Source organism: Pteronotus mesoamericanus, unplaced genomic scaffold, assembly GCF_021234165.1.
Source record: "Pteronotus mesoamericanus isolate MK-2021 breed Mesoamerican mustached bat unplaced genomic scaffold, CSHL_Meso_final scaffold_705, whole genome shotgun sequence".
NCBI classification, from domain to species: Eukaryota; Metazoa; Chordata; class Mammalia; order Chiroptera; family Mormoopidae; genus Pteronotus; species Pteronotus mesoamericanus.
The window spans coordinates 14,232,556-14,256,227 of NW_026555326.1; the positions used below are offsets into that span (position 1 = coordinate 14,232,556).

Here is a 23,672-nt window from a genome sequence, read left to right on the forward strand (position 1 = left end):
CTTCCATTCAACTCGATTTCTGACAGTTCTGAGTGATGGTTGTCCTATCATTTAGTTGCACTTTTGATGTGTTTGTGCAAGGACGTGAGTGTCATGTTTACCTACGCCTCCATCTTACGAGAAGTTTTAATCTCTGCTTTAAGTCCTCTTTTTATATCTTTGCTGATGTTTCTTTGGAGATAATTGTTTTTTTCTTTTCAATATTTTAAAAATGTACATCTCAGGTTTTCCATTTATATGTATATTTACCCTTTTCCCAGCACAATTAGTTCTAGCCAGACAATTTAAAATATACCTACATTTTATTTTAAGCACATTCAAGGTGGGGAGTTGGAAATAGAATTCTTCAGGGTCTATATCCTCAGTGTAAAACACTGAAGAAGAGCTCAGAATTAAAAATTTAAGAAAACAAGAAGGTTATCGTGAGCAACAGTAATCAGCAGGCACAGTTAACCACAGGATTAAATTCTGGAAGACTTTAGATAATACAGTTGTGTAAAGAATATTGAGTGAGTGTATTGGAAATCATTATAAGACTTAAAGTTGTAATAACCCAGAGATATCAATACGCCTTTTATTTTATTTATTTACTTATTTATTTTTAGAAACACACACATGCACATGCAAATACCAGGTATGGATTTTTTTTAAAGTATATTTTATTGATTATGCTATTACAGTTGTCCCATTTTTCTCTCTCCTTTCTCCCCCTCTGCCCAATACCCTCTTTGCTTCCAGCATCCTCCCCCTTTCAGTTCATGTCCATGGGTTGTACATACATGTTTTTTGGCTTTTCTCTTTCCTATACTGTTCTTAACCTCCCCCTGTTTATTTTGTACCTACTAGTTAGTGCTTCTTATTTCCTGTGCCCGTTTCCCCATTCTCCCCCTCTCCCTCCCTGCTGATAACCCTCCATGTGACCTCCATTTCTATAATTCTTTTCTGTTCTAGTTGTTTGCTTAGTTTGTGTGTGTGTTTGTTTTTTAGTTTCAGTTGTTGATAGTTGTGAGTTTGTTGTCATTTCACTGTTCATAGATTTGATATTCTTTTTCTTAGATAATATTTTTAACATTTCATATAATAAGGACTTGATGACGATGAACTCCTTTAACTTTACCTTACCTGGAAAGCACTTTATCTGCCATTCCATTCTAAAGGATAGCTTTGCTGAATTGAGTAATCTTGGCTGTAGGTCCATATGACTTTGAATACTTCTAGCTAGCCCATTCTTGCCTGAAAAGTTTCTTTAGAGAAATCAACTTGACAGCCTATGGGAACTCCTTTGTAGGTAACTCCCTTCTGTTCTCTTGCTGCTTTTAAGATTCTCTCTTTTTCTTAAATTTTCAAAATTTAATTATTATGTGTCTTGGTGTGACCCTCTTTGGGTCCAACTTATTTCGGACTCCTTGAGCTCCCTGGACTTGCATGTCTAGTTCCTTTGCCAAGTTAGGGAAGTTTTCTTTGATTATTTTTTCAAATACGTTTTCAATTTCTTGCTCTTTCTCTTCTCCTTCTGGCACCCCTATAATTCAGATGTTGGTACATTTAAAGTTGTGCCAGAGGTCCTAAGCCTCTTCTCACTTTTTTAAAATGTTGTTTCTTCATTCTCTTACAGTTGAATGTTTATTTCTTCCTTCTGTTCCAAATAGTTGATTTGAGTCCCAGTTTCCCTCCCTTCACTGTTGGTTCCCTGTATATTGTTCTTTATTTCATTTTTTGCATAGCCTTCAGTTCTTCCTTTATTTTGTGTCTGTAATCAGTCCTTTCTGTGAGCATCCTGATTACCAGTATTTTGAACTCTGCATCTGATAGGTTGACTGACTCCTATTCACTTAGTTCTTTTTCTGGGGATTTGATCTGTTTTTTTATTGAGCTGCATTTCTTTGTCTCGGCATACCTGTTATGTTGTAAGGGGCAGAGCCTTAGGTATTCACCAGGGCTGGACAACCAACTTTGTTGTGTCTTGGGGCTGAATATGGGGGAGGGTCAGTGAGGGAACAGTGCAGCTTGCTGGGCTCTTGCCCCACTTTCAGTCACTTCCCTGCTTCCTGCAAGTGACTGGCATGCTTCCAGTTGCTGCCCTGGTGCTGATTTTCTCAGCAGGTGGGGTTGTGTACGTTCTAGACCCTAGGGGTCCCTCAAACGAACTATCCTGAGAGACTTACAGTTCCTTCTGCCAGCGCAACCATGAGATGTTTTTACAGCCAGAGGTTCTGAGGCTTTATTTCCTGGCCCTGGAATACTGTTTCGCAGTCTGTCTCCCTCCCCACTTGTTCCTCCTGGTTTATCTGCATGGGAATGTGAGACAGCCTGGTCTGCCAGCTACCGCCTCGCCTGCCCATTCCACTCCCTGGTAAGCCTTTTAAAAGTTACCTGATAGCCCTGGCTAGTGTGACTTAGTGGATTGAGTACCAGCCCACAAACCAAAAGGTCACTGGTTTGGTTCCGGTCATGGCTGGTTGCGGGCCAGGTCCCCAGCTGGGGATGTGTTTCTCTTGCACACAGGTTTTTCTCTCCTTCACTTCCCCTCTCTCTGAAAAATATATAATCTTTAAAGAAATAACCAGATAAAATTTCAAAAGAAGATAATGAAATATATTTTCTTGATATGAAAAGTATAGTTTCCTGATGAAAAACGCCTTTGTTGATATTTACCGAGAATGTGTTGGAGCCAGAGATATTAAATATGGTAGAAAGAATAAGAGAATATAAAAGATGGTAAAAGGAAACGTAGTAGGTTCTAATTGGAGTCCTGAAGAATAATTGACTAGATGCAATATTTGCAGATAATTTTCCAAAATTAATTAGTCAATGAAAGACAAGTTCTGAAAAGTATTGGTAAAGCTATGTCTATACTGAAACACATCTTAGTGAATCTGTAGAATACCAAAGACAGTATGTAAAATAAAAATGAGAATGAGTCAGAAAAATAAGTTAAACAAATATTGCCTTTAAACATCAGCTAAAGAAAGATTAGGAAATAAAAAAATACTGTCAGTTCAAAACAGAGCTTTCCTAACTGACATGTTTTCTCAGAATGGATTGTAGATGTAGCAAGTATACTGTTTCCAAATATTTTTTGGGGAATTATAAAAATTTAAATAGTCACCTTAACACAAAAAGTATAAGGAATGAGACAATAAGTCAAGAACACAGAAAACAGGTGAGACATCTGAAGGCTCCCTAGGAAAAAAGTGGAATAAAAAAATACTTATATAAAAGTGAAATTAGAAGCAAGAAGCACATGTGAAAACAGTGGGAAAGAAGGAATGAAGTGAAAATGAGCAAAGTTTAAAAGGATGGGAGAGGTGTGATATATATGGCAAAGGGTAGAAGAAATATATATATATATAAATTGGTATTTTCAAAGGTGAAGGCAGGAATTTTAGATTAATTTTTAACAGCATAATGTAAGAAATTTTTAGAAGTAATAGAAACTTTCAATATATAGAGTTGAAAACACTTGTTAGATCTTGTGCAATGTTCCTATAGAAAGTTTATCATGGAAACAACAGTTGCATTGTTAGAGTTTATCAGGAAAGGTAAGAAAATCTTTGTGGCCAGATTAAAATTCAAGATATTCTAAAACATCAAAATTTAGAACCAAAAAAAAACAATGGAGCAATGCCCATTATGTCCACAATTTGAATACTTCACTGGTACTAAAAGGATATTGACAGATGTTTTTAAACTTTCAAATTTATAGAATTCTAAATCCTCATTCTTCAAGAAACTGGAAGACATCCTTTATTCTTATTGTTAGCCATCCAGGAGAATGGAAAAGCTAAAACAAAAGGACTGCCGTCACTTTTATAAATTAATAAAAATTGGAGAAGTGAGAATCAAAATGGAAAAGTAGTTTAAATATATATTGATTTCTTATAGTGTTGTCATACAGTGTCATTTGAGTTGATAAAACTGATAAAGATAATATAGTAAAAACATTGATATCATATGTAATTGGATGGTGAGGCAGGAATAGGAAGAGTATGCTAATTTAATCACTAATCGTATAGAGTTAGCAAATACTGAACGCTAAGTATACGTTATTCTTTAAAATTCTACAGAAGTGTATATGTTTCAGATTTTTGTATGTAATAAATTTTTAAAAAATAAGCACATTCTACATAGTAAAGAAAATTGTTTAGGCTGTGAAAATTCAGAGTATAATAAAATATTATAGTGTATTAGTCTACTAGGGTTGCCATAACAAAATATCACAGACCAGGTGGATTATAAACCATAATTTATTTTATCACAGTTCTGGAGTCTACAATTCTAAAATCAGTTAGCCATCAGAGTTGTTGGTTTCTGTTGGGGTCTCTCTTCCTGGCTTAGGGACATGCTTTTCTCACTGTGTTCTCACATGTCCTTCTCTGTGCATGCAGAGAAAGATCTTTTGGCTTTCTCTCTTATAAGGACACTATTTTAATTGGATTAGGGTTCTACCTTTATGACCTCATTTAATCTAAGTAAAGGCTTCTGTAAAAGCCCTACCTCCAAATAAAGTCAGATTGGGAGATTGGGGCTTCAACATTTTATTGTTGGGATGTGCAGTTCAGACTGTAACAGGTGAATACTCACAAAAAAAACAGTAAGCTACCACAAAAAAAGTAAACACAAATAATGTTATCTGATCATAATGCATTAAAACTAAAAATTAATAAAAGCAGACAAGAAAAGGACCTTACAGTCTGGAAAATTTCAGAATCCGAGAATTTCTAGAAAATAAAATAATTGGTTCTTAGGTAAAGCTGCATTTAAAGGGAAGATACTTTTAAATATTATTTAAAAGGGAAAGAGTGAAAATAAGTGGAATAAGTTGGTCAACTCAGGATAAAAATAGAAAAAGTAATTAAGATTGTTATTTGCAAGTGACACTGTATACCTTGAAATCCCAAGATTATTAGCTTATAAATTTAGAAGAGAGTTCAGTGAGGTGATTGACTAATAGAATAATAAGTGAGAAATCAATAATCTTTATGTAGATAAATAACCAGAAAATAAAATGGAAGAAGAGATTCCATTGTAAAAGAGATAAAATATCTAGGAATAAACTTAATTTTCAGGGTTTAAGATCTATATAAAGAAAGCTTTCAGAACACTACTGAGTCTAGAGCAAATGGAAAAGCTTAAAATGTTTTTGAATAAGAAAGCATCATTGAAGATGTTAATTCTCTCAATTTATTTGCAAAATTTTTAATCATGGTAAAATTATATAACATCAAATCTTTTAAACCATTTTTAAATGTACAGTTCTGTGGGCGTTAAGTATATTCACATTGTTGTGAAACCATCATCACTATTCATCTACAGAGGTTTTTCAATTTTCCACAACTGAAATTCTGTACCCGTTAAACAGTGACTCCCAATTACCTCCTTACCGTAACTCTTAGTAACTGCCATTCTACTTTCTGCCTATGAATTTGTCTACTCTAGGATCTTATTCAGATTTCCCCAGTTTCATATAAATGGATTCATATAGTATATCTTTTTTTGTGACTGGCTTATTTAGCATTGTGTCTTCAAGGTCCATCCATGTCATAACATGTATCAAAATTTCCTTCCTTTTAAAAGCTGAATATATTCCATTATATATGTATATACTACATTTTATTTATTGTTCATCTATTGATGAATGTTGATGGAGTTACTTCCATCTTTTGGCTATTTGTGAATAATGCTGATGTGAACATAAATCCTTCTTTTTCACTTCTTAAAATGATTAGAACGTTGTGGTGGTGGTGAATGGATAGACAGAAAATTAGTGACCCAAAATGTAGTATCTAATAATAGCCTCATTTATGGTCAAGAATTTATTACAAAGGAAGTGTAGCATTTTGCATCAGAGGATGAACGATGAAATGATTCAGTAAATTTCATTAGAATTTGGTAATTGTCTAGGATATACTATATATATACATACACACGTGTATTAAACTTCAGGGGTGTGTGGCTTTTCATCTCGTTTTAAAATGCTGTTTTTCCTTTGAGACTAAAAAGATGCCATCGTTTTTCACTTTTAAAAGCTACTTTGATTCCACTTATCTTCTGGCTCCGATCCTCATTTGTTTCCCTGTTCTTTACCTAGTTTTAAATATCTCTGCCCATTCTCTTTTAAGCCCATTCCAATCAGGTTTTTGCTCATGTACTTTATGTACTTTACAGAAACTGCTGTTGCATGGTTACCAAAGACCACTACAATGCTTAATCGAACAGATACATGTTGTGATTTTTATTTGATCTGTCAGTTGTTATTCTTGGAAATATGTCTATCCCTCACTTTAGTTTCAATGTACTGCATACTCACTGTATGTTTTTTTTCTCCTTATTACCTTCTGACTCATCAGTCTTTGCTGGTTCTTCTTCATCTTCTGATCTTTTAATGTTGCAATACCTCAGCATTAGTCTTTAGTCCTCTACTCTTATGTTTGTGTTCACCCTCACCCGGTTGTATCAACCAGGCTCGAGGCTTTAAATGTCTGCATGCTTTTGCCTTCCAGATTTGAATATTCCTGCTCAGACTTCCTTTATATGGATGTTTAGAAGGCATTTCAGACAGACCATGTCCAAAAAGAGCTCCTGATAATCACCTTTAATCCTTCTCCTACCAAAGTCTGTTACATTCTCATCACTTGTACTGTTTTTACCATAGTCCAAGTCACTATCATCTCTTTTCAAGATTAATATAATTTGCTAACAAGACTCCATCCTATTATCCTTGAATCCCTGTAGCTTTATGAAGAGAGCAGCTAGTGATGTTGCCAGTGGAAATAGATCTGTCCCATGAAATCACAAGGAAAACATTTTGGGGACTCATGCATAGAAGGTTGAGGGGTAGTGGTAAGATATATTGGAGCAAAAATAAGACTGTCCCCAGGTGCCCAGTGTCTCATCCATGACAAGACTAGATGGCTAAGCACTGTCTCACTGTGGAGGAATCCCAGAAGGATCAGAGCCCAGTGATTCTGTGCCACTGGCCTGGCATCAGCAGGGTATCTGAAGCTTTTATAGTTCAGTTCAGTCCATGCCAAAACTAAGTCCAACTCAGTCTCTGTCCCCAGCTGTGCTCTGGCCAGCACTGTGCTGCTGCACACAGGCCCACGCTTGAAGCTGCACAACTACCAGGTTTGCATGGTTGCAATGAGAAGAAGAGTGCTTAAATGATCAGACAAGCACATGCTACCCGTACAGTCCTTTGTTAAGCTTTGATTACATTACTTTGGGCTTTGGTGAAAGCAGGGTTTCTTTCAAAATAACCAGTCGCTTTTCTAATCCTTCACAGGATTGTGCTGGGCCTTCCCCCTAAACAATCCAGTCTTTCTTCCTGGTTTTCCAGGCTAGACTCTGCCCTTTCATGTCACTTTGGCTCCTACTATACATGCCCCAAAGTTTTGCTGCATCATCTGATTTCCACTGTGCATGTGCCTAGCAGAGGACTTTCTTCTGCTGTTTTTATTTCTCCCTTTGCTAATGACGGGTAGGCCAATTCTTCCTGTCTACGTCAAGGATGAAGTCCCCTTGGCAGAGGATGTGATTGTCCCCTGGGGTGCCTGTGAATGTTGTGGCTTCCTAGTGAATCGGGCTGGATGTCTGAATGAGCTTCCTAGTTTATTAGGCTTAATGTCTGATTCCATTTGCTCCCTTTATTAGTAACTACCTAACTACCTATGCTAACAGAGGAAGGGTATATATAAAGATGTAAGTGAAATTATGCCACTCTTTTGCTCAAAAACTTTTAGTGCTTCCCCATTTCATTCAGAGTAAAAGCACAAGCCATTATAATGGCCTAAAGGCCTTCCACGATCCAACTAGCCCTCTCTGATTACATGTTGTATTATTCTGCCTAGTTAATTGCTTTAGTCCTGCTACACTAGCATTCTTGATATTCTGTTAACTGCCTCACTTGTCTTTGTTCATTGGTTACTGGATCAGTAAGGCCTAGCCCAGACACCTAACTCAGTTTTTTGCATTTTCTCTTTTAGCACTCTAAGTTGATTTCTGGTTTTCCCGGAGCAGTTACCACCTTCTAACAAAAAATATTTTTAAAATGTATTGTTTTTCTTTATTGTGTTTTTCTCCCACTAAAATGTTAAGTTCCATGAGAGCATGGATTTTTGTCTTTATTGTTCTTTGCTGTATCTCCAACAATGAATGTCACGCAATACTTGTTGAATGAAGAATTAGGTCACAACCTTTTCTTTGTAAAACATTCCAATGGTTTCCCATCTCTTAGACTATAAAAGTCTGTCTGCCTACCTCCTGCCCAACTACTTTTCCCTTGATTACTCCAGCTAACCTGGATTCCTTGAATATACCAGACAAGTTCCTACCTCAGAGCCTTAGCTCTGGTTTCCTTTTTTTGTATTGTTTTTTCTCAGATAGTGACGTAGATGCCTCTGTTACCTCCTTTGGGTTTTTCTGTAAATATAATCTCAATTAGGACTTCCTTGGCAACTTATTTTAATATTGCAAATCCTTTCTCACCCTTGTTTTATCCTCTCCTCCTTTCATGCTCGGCCTTTCCTTATAGCACATTTCACATATCTTTTATTGCCTCTATCCCTCTCATGCATTAGTAGTGAAACCTTCATGGTGAAGGAGATTTTTTTCCTCACTGCTGTTATTCTTAGCACTTAAACAGTAGGTGCTTAATAACCTATTTGCTGAAAAAAATGAGCAAAAATTTAAGGTTATAAGGTAAATAAAATCAGTAGCATTCTTTAACAGCATCAACTTATATAATTAGAAAATATAACAAAGTTTATTCACAAAAGTAACAGCACTATTTATAAGATTTAGAAATAAACTTGAGTGAATGTTTAGGATATATGTAAATAAAATTATAAATATCCAGTAACACCAAAAAGCTTGACTAAGTAAATAAATTTACTTTGTTATTGTGGAGCTAAACTTGATGTTGAGATACTGTTTTTCCTATGTCAGTATACAAAGTTAAAACCACTTGGAGTTTTAGCCCTGGCTGGTGTGGCTCAGTGGATTGAGTGCTGGCCTGTGAACCCAAGGGTTGCTGGTTTGATTCCCAGTCAGGGCCCATGCCTGGGTGGGCCAGGTCCCTGGTTGGGAGCATGCAAGCAGCAACAGATCAATACATCTCTTGCACATTGATGTTTCTCTCCTTCTCTTTCTCCCTTCTCTCCCTTCTCTCTAAAATTAAAAAATTTTAAAAATCCACTTGGAATTTTAAAAAACTTTCAAATGGATCTCAAGGTTATCTGGAAGTATACATATGCAAAAATAAATGAAGCCTTATCAGATGTCCTAAAATTACTGGCAGTGGTTGTACAGCTCTGTGAATATACTAAAAATTATTGAATTTGTGCTTTAAGGAGTGACTTTTATTATATGTCAATTATGTCTCAATAATGTTATTATAAATAAAATAACCAAAGAGTTTCTATAGGAATACAAAAAGGAAAATCTTAGTCTTTTCAAGCACAAAGCATATTATAAGGTTATGTTATCATTTGTCTATTTTTTCCCATGTATTTGTCCAACATGACTTGTTGAAGATACTCCTTGGCCCCATTGCTGTAGATTAGTTGCCCATATACATGTAGGTTTGTTTCTGGGCTCTATATTCTGTTCACTGAACTATGTTTCTGTTTTTGTGCAAGTACCCTACTTTTTATTATTGTAATGTTGTAATATACTTTGAAGTCAGGGAATGTGACGTCTTCAAATTTGTTCTTTTTTCTGAAGAGTACTTTGGCTACTCACTGTCTTTTGTGATTCCATATGTATTTTACAATTAGTTGTTTTAGTTCAGTTAGATTTTTTTTAAAGGACTATTGCTTATCCTATATCTGACATGTGATCCATAGGTTTATTTGATTGTAATACTAAATTGACGTGGTATAAGGTTTACCCTCTCTGAAACCTTTTTCTTGTTCAAATTTTAGGACCCTTCAAAGTTGTACAAGAAAGCAGGTGATGTTGCAGCCATTCAATGCCAATCTGAAGAAAACATCCATCTTCATTCACAGGGAGAAAACAATCCTTTGTCTAAGAAGCTTTCTCCAGTACACTCAGAAATGACAGATTACATTAATGCAACATCATCCACTCTTGTTGGTAGCCAGGATCCTGATTTAAAGGACAGGACATTACTCAATGGAGGAACAAGTGTAACAGAAAAGTTGGCACAGCTTATTGCAACTTGTCCTCCCTCCAAGTCTTCCAAGACAAAACTAAAGAAATTAGGTACTGGCACTACTCCTTCAGGATTGGTTAGCAAGGATTTGATCAGGAAGGCAGGCGTTGGCTCTGTAGCTGGAATAATACATAAGGACTTAATAAAAAAACCAGCTATTAGCACAGAAGTTGGATTGGTAACTAAAGATCCTGGGAAAAAGCCAGTGTTTAATGCAACAGTAGGGTTGGTCAATAAGGACTCTGTGAAAAAACTAGGAACTGGCACTACAGCGGTATTCATTAATAAAGACTTAGGCAAAAAGCCAGGGACTATCACTACAGTAGGACTGCTTAGCAAAGATTCAGGAAAGAAGATAGGAATTGGTATTGTTCCAGGATTAGTGAATAAGGAATCTGGAAAGAAGTTAGGATTTGGCACTGTGGTTGGACTGGTTAATAAAGACTTAGGAAAGAAACTGGGTTCTACTGTTGGCCTAGTGGCCAAGGACTGTGCAAAGAAGATTGTAGCAAATTCAACAATGGGATTAGTTAATAAGGACATTGGAAAGAAACTAGTGAGTTGTCCTGTGGCAGGACTGGTCAGTAAAGATGCCCTAAACCTTAAAGCTGAAGCACTGCTTTCCACTCAGGAATCACTTAAGGCTTCTTGTAGTACAAATGTCAGTAGTCATGAAAGTCAGGAACTTTCTGAATCCCTGAAAGACAGTGCCACCAGCAAAACTTTTGAGAAGAATGTTGTACGGCAGAGTAAAGAAAGCATATTGGAAAAGTTCTCAGTCCGAAAAGAAATCATTCATTTGGAGAAAGAAATGTTTAATGAAGGAACATGCATTCAGCAAGATAGTTTCTCATCCAGTGAAAGGGGGTCGTATGAAACCTCGAAGCATGAAAAGCAACCTCCTGTATATTGCACTTCTCCAGACTTTCAAATGGGAGCTGCTTCTGATGCATCTACAGCTAAATCCCCTTTTAGTGCAGTAGGAGAAAGCACTCTCCCTTCCGCATCACCTACTGTATCTGTTAATCCTTTAACCAGAAGTCCCCCTGAAACTTCTCCACAGTTAGCTCCTAATTCATTACTTTTGAGTCCTACCACAGAAATAAGGGAAGAAGTTTCTGAATCTGGTGGAAAGAACCAATTTACTTCTGAAAGTACCCACTTGAACATTGGTCTTAGGCCTGTGGGTCATAGCATGAATATTGAATGTAAAGGGATTGATAAAGAGCTGAGTGATTCAAAAGCTACACATCTAGATATTCCAAGAATAAGCTCTTCTCTGGGAAAAAAGCCAAGTTTGACTTCTGAATCCAGTGTACATACAATTACTCCTTCAGTTGTTAACTTCACTAGTTTATTTAGTAACAAGCCCTTTCTAAAACTTGGTGCAGTAACTGCCTCTGACAAACACTGCCAAGTTGCTGAGAGCCTAAGCAATAGTTTGCAGTCCAAACCATTAAAAAAAAGGAAAGGAAGAAAACCTCGGTGGACTAAAGTGGTGGCAAGAAGCACATGCCGATCTCCAAAAGGGCTAGAGTTGGAAAGATCAGAGCTGTTTAAAAATGTTTCATGTAGCTCACTATCAAATAGTAATTCTGAGCCAGCCAAATTTATGAAAAACATTGGACCATCTTCATTTGTAGATCATGACTTTCTTAAACGCCGATTGCCAAAGTTGAGCAAATCTACAACTCCATCTCTTGCTCTCTTAACCGACAGTGAAAAACCATCTCATAAGTCTTTTGCTACTCACAAACTGTCCTCTAGTATGTGTGTGTCTAGTGACCTTTTATCTGATATTTATAAGCCCAAAAGAGGAAGACCTAAATCTAAAGAGATGCCTCAACTGGAAGGTCCACCTAAGAGGACTTTAAAAATTCCTGCTTCTAAAGTTTTTTCTTTGCAGTCTAAGGAAGAACAAGAACCTCCAATTTTGCAACCAGAAATTGAAATTCCTTCCTTCAAACAAAGTCTGTCTGTGTCTCCTTTTCCAAAAAAGAGAGGCAGACCTAAGAGGCAGATGAGGTCACCAGTCAAGATGAAGCCACCTGTACTATCAGTGGCTCCATTTGTTGCCACCGAAAGTCCAAGCAAGCTAGAGTCTGAAAGTGACAACCATAGAAGTAGCAGTGATTTTTTTGAGAGTGAGGATCAACTTCAGGATCCAGATGACCTAGATGACAGTCATAGGCCAACTGTCTGTAGTATGAGTGACCTTGAGATGGAACCAGATAAAAAAATTATCAAGAGAAACAATGGACAATTGATGAAAACCATTATCCGCAAAATAAATAAAATGAAGACTTTAAAGAGAAAGAAACTGTTGAATCAGATTCTTTCGAGCTCTGTAGAATCAAGTAATAAAGGGAAAGTGCAATCCAAACTCCATAATACAGTGTCAAATCTTGCTGCCACATTTGGCTCTAAATTGGGACAACAGATAAATGTCAGTAAGAAAGGAACCATTTACATAGGAAAGAGGAGAGGTCGAAAACCAAAAACTGTCTTAAATGGCATTCTTTCTGGAAGCCCTACCAGCCTTGCGGTTCTTGAGCAAACGGCTCAGCAGGCAGCTGGGTCAGCATTAGGACAGATCCTTCCCCCTTTACTGCCTTCCTCTGCTAGTAGTTCTGAAATTCTTCCATCACCTATTTGCTCTCAGTCTTCTGGGACTAGTGGAGGTCAGAGCCCTGTAAGTAGTGATGCAGGCTTTGTTGAACCCAGTTCAGTGCCATATTTGCATTTACACTCCAGACAGGGCAGTATGATTCAGACTCTTGCAATGAAGAAGGCCTCAAAGGGGAGGAGGCGATTATCTCCTCCTACTTTGTTGCCAAATTCTCCTTCACATTTGAGTGAACTCACATCTCTGAAAGAAGCTACTCCTTCTCCCATTAGTGAGTCTCATAGTGATGAGACCATTCCCAGTGATAGTGGAATTGGAACAGATAACAATAGTACATCAGACAGGGCAGAGAAATTTTGTGGGCAAAAAAAGAGGAGGCATTCCTTTGAGCATGTTTCTCTGATTCCCCCTGAAACCTCTACAGTTCTAAACAGTCTTAAAGAAAAACATAAGCATAAATGTAAGCGCAGGAATCACGATTACCTCAGCTATGACAAGATGAAAAGGCAGAAACGAAAACGGAAAAAGAAATATCCCCAACTCCGAAATAGACAGGATCCAGACTTTATTGCAGATCTGGAGGAATTAATAAGTCGTCTAAGTGAAATTCGAATCACCCATCGAAGTCATCATTTTATCCCCCGAGACCTCCTGCCAACTATTTTTCGAATCAACTTTAATAGTTTCTATACACATCCTTCTTTCCCCTTAGACCCTTTGCACTACATTAGAAAGCCTGACTTAAAAAAAAAGAGAGGAAGACCCCCTAAGATGAGGGAGGCAATGGCTGAAATGCCTTTTATGCATAGCCTTAGTTTTCCTCTTTCTAGTACTGGATTCTATCCCTCTTATGGCATGCCTTACTCTCCCTCACCCCTTACAGCTGCTCCCATAGGATTGGGTTACTATGGAAGGTATCCCCCTACTCTTTATCCACCTCCTCCATCTCCTTCTTTCACTACTCCACTTCCACCTCCTTCCTATATGCATGCTGGTCATTTACTTCTCAATCCCACGAAATACCATAAGAAAAAGCATAAGCTGCTTCGACAGGAGGCCTTTCTTACAACCAGCAGGACTCCTCTCCTTTCCATGAGTACATACCCTAGTGTTCCCCCTGAAATGGCCTATGGTTGGATGGTTGAGCACAAACACAGACACCGTCACAAACATAGAGAACACCGTTCTTCTGAGCAGCCCCAGGTTTCCATGGACACTGGCTCTTCCAGATCCGTCCTGGAGACTTTGAAGCGCTATCGATTTGGAAAGGATACTGTTGGAGAACGATATAAACATAAGGAAAAGCACCGGTGTCATATGTCCTGCCCTCATCTTTCTTCTTCAAAAAGTTTAATAAACAGAGAAGAACAGTGGATCCACCGAGAGCCTTCGGAATCTAGTTCATTGGCCTTGGGATTGCAGACACCTTTACAGATTGACTGTTCGGAAAGTTCTCCAAGTTTGTCTCTTGGGGGATTCACTCCCAGCTCTGATCCGGCCAGCAGTGATGAACATACAAACCTTTTCACAAGTGCAATAGGCAGCTGCAGAGTTCCAAACCCTAACACCAGTGGCCGGAAGAAATTAACTGACAGCCCTGGACTGTTTTCTGCACAGGACACTTCACTAAATCGGCCTCACAGAAAGGAGCCGCTGCCTTCCAGTGAAAGGGCGTTACAGACTTTGTCAGGTAAGAGGGTCATTTTGTTGCCTCTTGCTTACGTATGTTAGAGAAATAGATTATTTTGCCCACTGTTTGCCTGATAAGGTATACATGAACTTTAAAAATTTTTAAGGGGGGGGGGGGAGAAACATCAATTTTGTTTTTCCACCCATCCATGATTCAATGGGTTGCTTCTTCGTATGTGCCCTGAATGGGGATCGAACCCACAACCTTGGTATATCAAGATGATGCTCTAACCAATTGAGCTACCCAGTCAGGGCTGTACATGAACATAGAATAGATCTATGGGTTTTTGTTTTTATAAACATATTTTGAAATACTGTCTTCAGAATTCTCACTTTCAATAGATGTGAGAATTTAAGGCATATCTTGGCATTAATTTTGAGTTTTGAGAAGAGAGATCACTATCGAAACAAATAATTATCTTTTGGAAATCAAGAAAAATAATTTATCTTTCTTATGCAAGTAGGCTATTATTACACAGTTTCTTTAGTGAAAAATGGCTCATGGCTATCAGTCATTAGCTATGCTACATTTTTTTATATACACTAATCCAATAATTATAAGTACTTCTGTGTTATAGGAATAGTCTGTTCTTAATTCTGTATGTCTCATAATAAAAATCTAAGCATTCAAATTATCAGCTTATAAAATTTAACTGAATATTCAGAGGAACTTCATTTTGCAGGGTGCCTTTAGGTATCTATAAAAGCTGCTTCATTGGATATAAAATGACATGAAACAAGTTTAGATAATTCATTTGTAATGTCTAGAAAGTGTCTTAAGAATTGAAAATATAGAAATTGAGAAAGAGAAAGCATTGCCCATTCATATAGGACAGTGATATTCTACCTTTTTCATCTTGTGGCAAACATAAACTAATTACTGAAATTATATTTTTTGCCTCTCTGACAAAAAAAAGATAGGTGTAATTTTGATTCATTCATATTGGATGGCTATTGTGCTGGCTGTTGCCATGTTTTAATTTGACAGTCTAACAGAGAAGAAGTCAGTGCACCTGTCTAGTCAGGTATTGCATATTTTAAATATTCTTGCAACAGGCACACCAGTTGAAAATCACTGATCTAGACAATATGTCTAAGTCAGGAATTTTTTTATCAACAATATCAACCCTCAGCATTTGAAATAACTTTAGGAAGTCCATAAAACCTCTGATGTTGTAAGTAAAATTATGTGTATGTATGCTTGTGTGTATTTCAAGGGAAAATATATACATTTCCTCATCTTCTCCAAGTAAACTCTTTAAGCCTCAATATTACTTCCTTTAAAATGGAATTAGTAGGGTTATTGTAAGAAGTAAATGATATTACAGTGTTTATCAGTGTGATTTGCACACAGTAAGCACACAGACGTTAATTGATAGTATTCACCCAAGAGATTAAAAACTTGTGTGTTTCAGGAAATGATAAAGCCCTCAAAAACAAGTTTTTGTTCCTGATTTTTATTATTTATGAACTTGAAAAATAAAAGCTACATTGGTGGAAAAGCTGAGCATTCTTTGGTTTTTAACAATGTAATAAAGAGAAAAAAAATCTTAAACTTTAATTAGATTCATTCAACACACAATTTTTTTTCGTTTTAAAAACTTGTTTTATGATCTGTAGAGAGGCAATCTAAGACCTTTCAGTAGAGTATTTAATTGTATACCCTTGAAGAAAACAAGATATAATTCACCCCCTAGACTTTTTAAAAGATTTCACTTATTTCTAAAATATATTTTTAATTACAGTTGACATATACAGTATTTATTAGTTTTAGATGTATAACATAGTGACTTGACATTTATATACGTTACAGAGTGACTTGCCTGTCACTCTGATAAAGCTAGTCTCCATCTCAACAAATTTTTGATAAGTACTTAACAATTTTTGAGTATTTACTTTCTGCCAGGTATTCTACTTTGTGGGTCTTTGTGATATATAGGTTCATTGTTCTCATTGAACTTATAGTGGAAGAGATGGGAAATAAAAAAAAATTACACATTACATGTTATTAAAATTGTTAAAAGGAATATGTGTTCTGCACACGAGGTCTGTCCGGAAAAAGTCCAGCCATTGTTAATATAGTGAGAACATTTGCAAAACACTGATATAACCTGGCAGCCAAGGAGAGTGGACTAGATTGAGCATGCGTGAACAATGACAGCACTGTACTACTAGTCAGTGGGGGCAGTAGATGGAGTTGAGTGATCATGTGTATTGTGCAGCTGTCAAACTCAAAGTGAGCAAGTAGAGTTATAAATCTGCATCAAAGTTTGCATTAAGCTTGAATGTTTCTCTATGGAAACTATTCTGAAGATTCAGAAGGTTTTTGGGCCGATGCAGTGAGTGCAGCCCAAATAAAAGCATGGCACAAATGCTTCAAAGATGGTTGAGAATCTATTGAAAGTGAATCACGTTCTAGAAGGCCTGCAACAAGGAGAACGCCTGAGAATATTGAACATGTACTGTTGAAAGTGAATCACGTTCTAGAAGGACTGCAACAAGCAGAATGCCTGAGAATATTGAACATGTACGGGCAGTAATCAGCAAAGATTGGAGACTGACAGTGCAAGAACTAGAAGCAGATCAGGGGGTTCCAAAAACGACTGTGTCTGAGATTTTGACATAGGATCTTGGCGTAAAATGTGTCATGGCAAAATTCATGCCGTGGCTTCTGCTACCTGAGCAGAAGCAACATCATGCTGCAGTTGCTAATGATTTGATTCAAACTGCTACCAATGAACCAGATTTCCTCAAGAAGGACATTACCAGAGGTGAATCCTGGGTCTAAAGCTATGATCCGGAAACAAAGGCCCAGTTGTCCCAATGGAAGTCATCTAGTTCTACATAGCCAGAGAAGGCACAGCAAAGTCGCAGCAAGATCAAGACCATGTTAACTGTGTTTTTTTGATTGGGAAGGTGTTTTCCATCACGAGTGTGCCCCTCCAGGCCAAACAATTAATAAGGAGTACTACCTCAATGTTCTTCATGGGTTGAGAGATGCAATACAACAAAAACAGCCACAGCTGTGGAGGCAAATGGTGATTGGCAGCTTCATCACAACAACGTGCCTGCTCATGCATCGTATCTTGTGCAGAGATTTTTGACAAAATATCCAATCACCCAGGTGACTCAGTCCCGCCCTATAGTCCAGATTTGGCAGTGTATGACTCCTGGCTTTTCCCAAAACTGAAATCACCTTTGAAAGGGAAGAGACTTCAGGCTGTCGATGAGATTCAGGAAAATACAACAGTACAGATAATGGCAGTTATAACAAAGGATTTTGCAGTGTTTTGAGCAGTGCCAGAGATGCTGGGAGAGCTGTGTGAGGCCCCAAGGTGCCTACTTTGAAGGGGACTGAGGCATCATTGTCCTATGTACAATGTTTCTTGTATCTTGTATCATCTTCAATAAATGTCTATTTTTCATATTACATGAAAAGTACTTTCTGGACAGACCGTGTGTGTGTGTGTGTGTCTGTCTCTCCATGTACATACATCTTATATGAAAATACAGGGTTCTATGACAGCATGAAGTGGGGGCCTAACCCAGCAAGGCTTCCCTGAAAAAGGGACACTGCCCTGGCTGGTGTGGCTCAGTGGATTGAGCGCCAGCCTGCAAAACGAAAGATCGCCAATTTGATTCCTGATCAGAGCACATGCCTGGGTTGCAGGCCAGCTACCCAGTTGGGGCTTGGGAGAGACAGCCAATCAGTGTATCTCTCACACACTGACTCCCATTTAGAGGGAATTTCTTTCCCTCTAAAAAAGAAAAAGAAAGAGGGACCCTAAACTGTTACCTGAAGGATGAGTAGCAGTTAGCTAGGTAAACAGAATTCCACTCATTCATTTATTTATTCATTGACTCATTCATTCATTTACTAAAATCCAAATCATCTGGCACTCTTCTAGCCACTGGCATATCGTAGAGAGTAAAGACATGACATCTGGCTTCATTAACTTTTAGCTTAGTGAAGAAGGATAACGAATGTGTAGTGGTAAGTACATAAATAATGGCATAATTGAGAAAAATACTGTCAAGTTAATATAACATTTTTAGGATGCATAATTAGGGGGAAAAGGGTACCTATTTAAGAATTATTAGCTATGTCTTGAGGATAAAAAGTTGAAACTTGAAAGATGAGAAGCCACCAGCTGCAGTTGCTAATGATTTGTGAAGAACGCTTTTAAAAATCCTGAACTGGGATGGATCTTAGTAATTTTTTAAAAACTGGCATGGAGGGGAGGGGAGAGGATCATTGTGGTAGAAGCACTACAAAAGAGAAGGTGTTCAGAGAGTTGTGGTGAAAGAAAGAAGCTAGCCCATATGTTAAAGATTTTGGATTTTATACTAAAAGCAAAAGATGGAATATTGATTTTAGATATGCGTTTTTAAAAGACTATTCTGGCTCATGTGTGAACACTGAAGTATTAGAGAACTAAAGTAGTTATAAGGAAACCAGTTAGTTGGCAATAGCACAGTAGTAATCTAGATGAGATACTATTGAGATGGGGGTGTTGGTAAACTTCTATATGAATATATGAGAGATTGTGGTGCTGTGCCCTAATATAGAGAAGACAGGAAATACAGATTTAGGGAAAACACAAATATCCTTTTTAGTATATATAAACTTTGAGATGCCTTTAGAACATCCAAGTGGAGGTGTTGAACAGGCAGTTGGATGTCTAGTTGTGGAGCTCAATAAAGATATTCGAGCTAGAGTTACAGGCATTTAACTGAGTTTTTGAAAAATTCATTTGGCAAAATCATTCAATAAAAATTAAATAGTTTTTGAAAAAGAGTTGTGAGCAGATTCTCAAAACCTATGCAACTTTGTAACTAGAGAACCAAGGAAAATAATAATGCCAAAAAAACACCAGCAGTAGTTAAAAATACATGTTTAAATTGTTTAATGAACAAAAAAAATACTATAGTAAACAATGGCCTGTTTTTAAAGAGATTTTATTTATTTTTAGAGAAAAGGGCAGAGGCAAAGATAAAGGGAGAGAAACATCAATGTGTGAGAGATACATCGATTGTGTACACCTCTGGCACATCCCCAACCAGGCACCTGGCCCGCAACCCACACGTGTCTTGACTGGGAATCAAACCGGTGACCTTTCGGTTCACAGGCCAGTGCTTGTTCCACTGAGCCACACCAGCCAGGGCATACAGAGGACTTTTTAGGGAAATAAGAAAGCTTGACAGAAGGGCATATAAAAAAGAGTTGAAGATGCTCAGTTGTAGACATACAAGTATATAATTAGCAGCTAAATGAAGTGATGCCAGATATAGCTAATTCTGGTTTTGGGGTTTATTTTTGTTTGTTTCTTTTGCGTGAGGATTAGATAAAACTACACAATAAGCACTTGTAGGAAAGGCTGTGACCAGTTGGAGCCAAAGGAGGGATGTGGGATGAATGGCCATTCCGAACAAAACTGCATTTCTTAATGGTTCACTGCATTTAGTTTTGTTTAGTATGCTCTTTGTTCAACTGCTAACTTGGTGCTTTAAAACATAAATGTGCTTTGAAAAATCATGTATGAATTCACACTATTTCCATATTATCCTGGTATTCTTCTCTTTATCAGTTGTGTATGAGCAATTTTGCTTTACAGAAACTCTATAAAAAACAGACGGTACATTTATGAATAGTCTGATTATCAATAGATCATCATAACAGTGAAAATATTTTCCTAGAGAGAGAATATAGAGTGAGAAAAATAGAGCTTTGGACAGCTGTGGGGAATTGTAATATTTAAAATAGTGGTTAAAACCCACCAGCCTTTGGTTTAATGTGAGCTTTTGTGATAGCAGGGAAATTTATTTAATGCAAAAACATCTGCTTTAAGAAAAAGAACTTGCCCCCACCCCTTAAAAAAAAGTAACATGCAAAAATATTGAGACCTCTCTAAAATCACTGTTCTGGCCCAAATTCTCTGTCACCAACTGGTTGTCCTACAATTCATTTCAATTCTGATACTACCTACCTGCAGTTAGGGAAGACCCCACAAATTATGAGCAAAGTCCTTTGATGACTGCCTCCACTGAAGATGCCAGCTGCAATTTTTATTGTCCCCATTCACCCACACTGCCCAGTTTGCTACAAATTTGGGGCTTCCCACAATCCTTCAATTTTGATTTGGTCAAACTACTCACAAAACTTAATGAAACCACTTATGATTACACTTTTACTACAAACGATACAGATCAGGAAATGAAGAGATGCATGGGGCATTGTCTAGACAGATAGAGAGATACAGAGCTTCCATGCTATCTCTTTGGAATCTGGGTGTGTTGCCCTCCCTGCACATCATTGTATTCAACAACCAAGAAGCTCCACCAGACTTTTGTGTCCGGAGTTTTGATTGGGCGTTTCATTATGTAGGCATGATTGATTAAATTGTTTCCCATGTATTTGAATTCAATTTCTAACTCTCTATTCACTATAGATTAGGCTGTCCCAAAGTTTCAACTCTCTAATCAAGTGGTTGGTCTTTCTAGTGGACAACCCCCATCCTGATCCTATCTCAGGGTCCACCTTAACTTACCTCTTTGGCATGAAAGGACACTCCTGTTAAATAATCCCAAGGGTTTTTTGAAACTAGGCCAGGAATCAGAGACATAGAACAGATATTCCAAGGCAGGGTCCAAAACTGGGTTTACAGTTGTCAGTACACAAAACAGTTTATTCTTGTGTTATTTATTATTGTATTATTTTCTATACAAAGTTATAAACCTACTTTTGCCCACCCTGGTATTTATTATATCACAAATTTAAAATTTTCTGTTAATTGATCTGTATCTTAGAATCTCTCATGTCCTTCACAGTTACTCTTGGTAAGTGGATAGAAGTGACCTGATTTTCTAATAGGAATTTTTTTTCAGGTACACATGAAAACTGTCTTACCTATCTGCTTAAAATCAATTGAGAAAAAGATTTTTAGTTAAGGGAAATAGGTTAAAAGTACTAAATAAATCATGGAGTATCTTGTAATTGGATCACTTTGAAAGTCAGAACTTTTGTTTAGGCAAAGCTTTAGAGGGAAAGGGAAGGAGAGAGAGGAGGAGAGAAACATCAGTGTGAGGGAGAAATATCAATCAGTTGCCTCCAAACTACGCTTGGACCAGAGACCAAACCTGCAGCCTAGGCCTGTACCCTGACTGGGAATTGAATCTGCAACCTTTTGGTTTACGGATTAGATTGTTTGTTTTAATCATCACCCAAGGATATTTCTTCATTACTCTCTTAGAGAGAAACATCGATGTGACAGAGAAACGTTGACTGGTTGCCTTCTCATGTGCACCCTGAACAGGGATCAAACATGCAACCTTGACCCTGACCAGGATATGTGCCCTGACCAGGAATTGAACCTCTGACCTTTCAGTCTACAGGATGACATTTTAACCAACGAGGCCACATTGGCCAGTGCATGTATTTGATTTTTTAATCTTAACTGTTATGATTGTAGTAGTCCCTTCAGCAATTACTCTGTGTCTGTTGTTTGCCAGGTGCAAGGAATACAAAGATGAAAAAGATGTAATTTGTGCTCTCAGGGAATTTATACTTCAACAGGAAACATAGACATGTATACAAATAATTATTGATAACTGCTAAAGTTGAGACACTCACAGTGTGTTTTGTGGAGCACAGAAGAGAGGGACTTACTTAAAAGCAGCTAGGAAAATGTTTTGAGTTTAGTGTGCAAAGAATAGATGGTGAATAATATATTATCAATAAGCTTCTCTGGATCTGATACTATGCTTAGGAAACTAAATAGGCTGATATGGGGCCTTGGAGATGATGCTAGAAAGGTGGGCAAAAGCAGATCATAAAGCCTCTTGTTTATAAAAGATACTAAGGAGTTTGGAGTTTACCCTGTAGGCAATGAGAAGTTAAATTAAGGGTTTTAAAGCAGAGGAACGATTTGCTGAGCTTCTATTGATAGCATTATCATAGATGGATTAGAGAAAAATTAGGTGCATCAGTTTGGAAATTGTCCCACCCAAATATAGGGGCTTTTACTTAGGTAGTGACAGAGAAGACATATTTAGAAGCAGATTTACAAAAAGGGAAGTAAAAGAGGAAAGATTTTGGAATGCCTTCATAGACGTTGGTGTATATGGGTGATGCACTAACTGTTACCCCACCAGGTCTTCAGTTGATATTTTCTTCATAGATAACTTAAAGATATATTCATTATACATTAATCGGTATCCTGGTAAAATGTCAAAAAAAAAAACTACTGCCTGTACAATGTATTACAAAATTGTCAGTTACCTTCATGATATTGTTTATAAATAAGTGATTGATTAAATAAATAAATGGAGGAACAGGATAAATCTCCCCTATAGTATATGCAAGATATTACCTTAAAGGAAGTGGAACTTAATTCCCTTCTTGTGATTATGGGCTGGATTTAGTGACCTAATTCTAGAGAACAGAGTATGGAAAGGAAAAAATACTAACTTTATAGTAAAGAGGCCTAGCAGACAGCACCTTAAATAAGTACAAGTTTAACTTCACTAATAATAAATCATGATGGTAACATATACCCTATATAATAAATTTGAAGGGAAATTTAAGCCTCTGATTTCTTTTAAAAAAACCAGTAAGCAGATATCTGGTCAAGATGGCCATGTAGGCAGATGTGGCTCAACTCTTCATACAACCACATCAAAATTACAACTAAAATATAGAACAGCCATCACTCAGAACCATCAGTGATCAAGTTGAATGGGAATCTGACAGCTATGGAATTAGAGAAACCACATCCATCCTGCCTGGTAGGAGGGGCGAAGATGCAGAATCAGCTGGTCCCTCACCCTCATGTGGTGGATAAAAATTCAGGAAGAATACCTCAAGAGCAAGGGATACCAGCCCGACAGCCAAGGGTTCCAGTGCCAGGAAAGTAAGTCCCCCCAACTTCTGGCTGCAAAAATCAGTGGTGGTTGAGTTGGTAGAAGAAAATTCTGGAGCCCTATGCAGTTCCTATTAAAAAACCCACACATGAACTCACCTACTCAGACTCCCTCTCTCTGAGTTCCAGTACTGGGGTAGCAGCTTCAAAGGTACCAGTGGTATACACGGAGAAACTGAAGTGTCTGCTATCAAAGCAAACAGGCCATTGTCTTTTCTAAATTTCCCCCCAGAGAGCTGCAAGCAGGTGCCATATCTGAGACTCC

At 37.5% G+C, this 23,672-nt stretch overlaps 1 protein-coding gene across 4 annotated transcripts in view; it reads left to right on the forward strand.

Moving 5' to 3' along the window:
• ASH1L (ASH1 like histone lysine methyltransferase) overlaps positions 1-23,672 on the forward strand; it is a 220,978-nt gene that overhangs the window by 60,160 nt on the left and 137,146 nt on the right. For all 4 annotated transcript variants that reach the window (XM_054563173.1, XM_054563170.1, XM_054563171.1 and 1 more), the window contains one exon: positions 9,924-14,490. In XM_054563173.1, the coding sequence (XP_054419148.1) occupies positions 9,924-14,490 (4,567 nt within the window). The remainder of the gene's footprint in view (positions 1-9,923; positions 14,491-23,672) is intronic.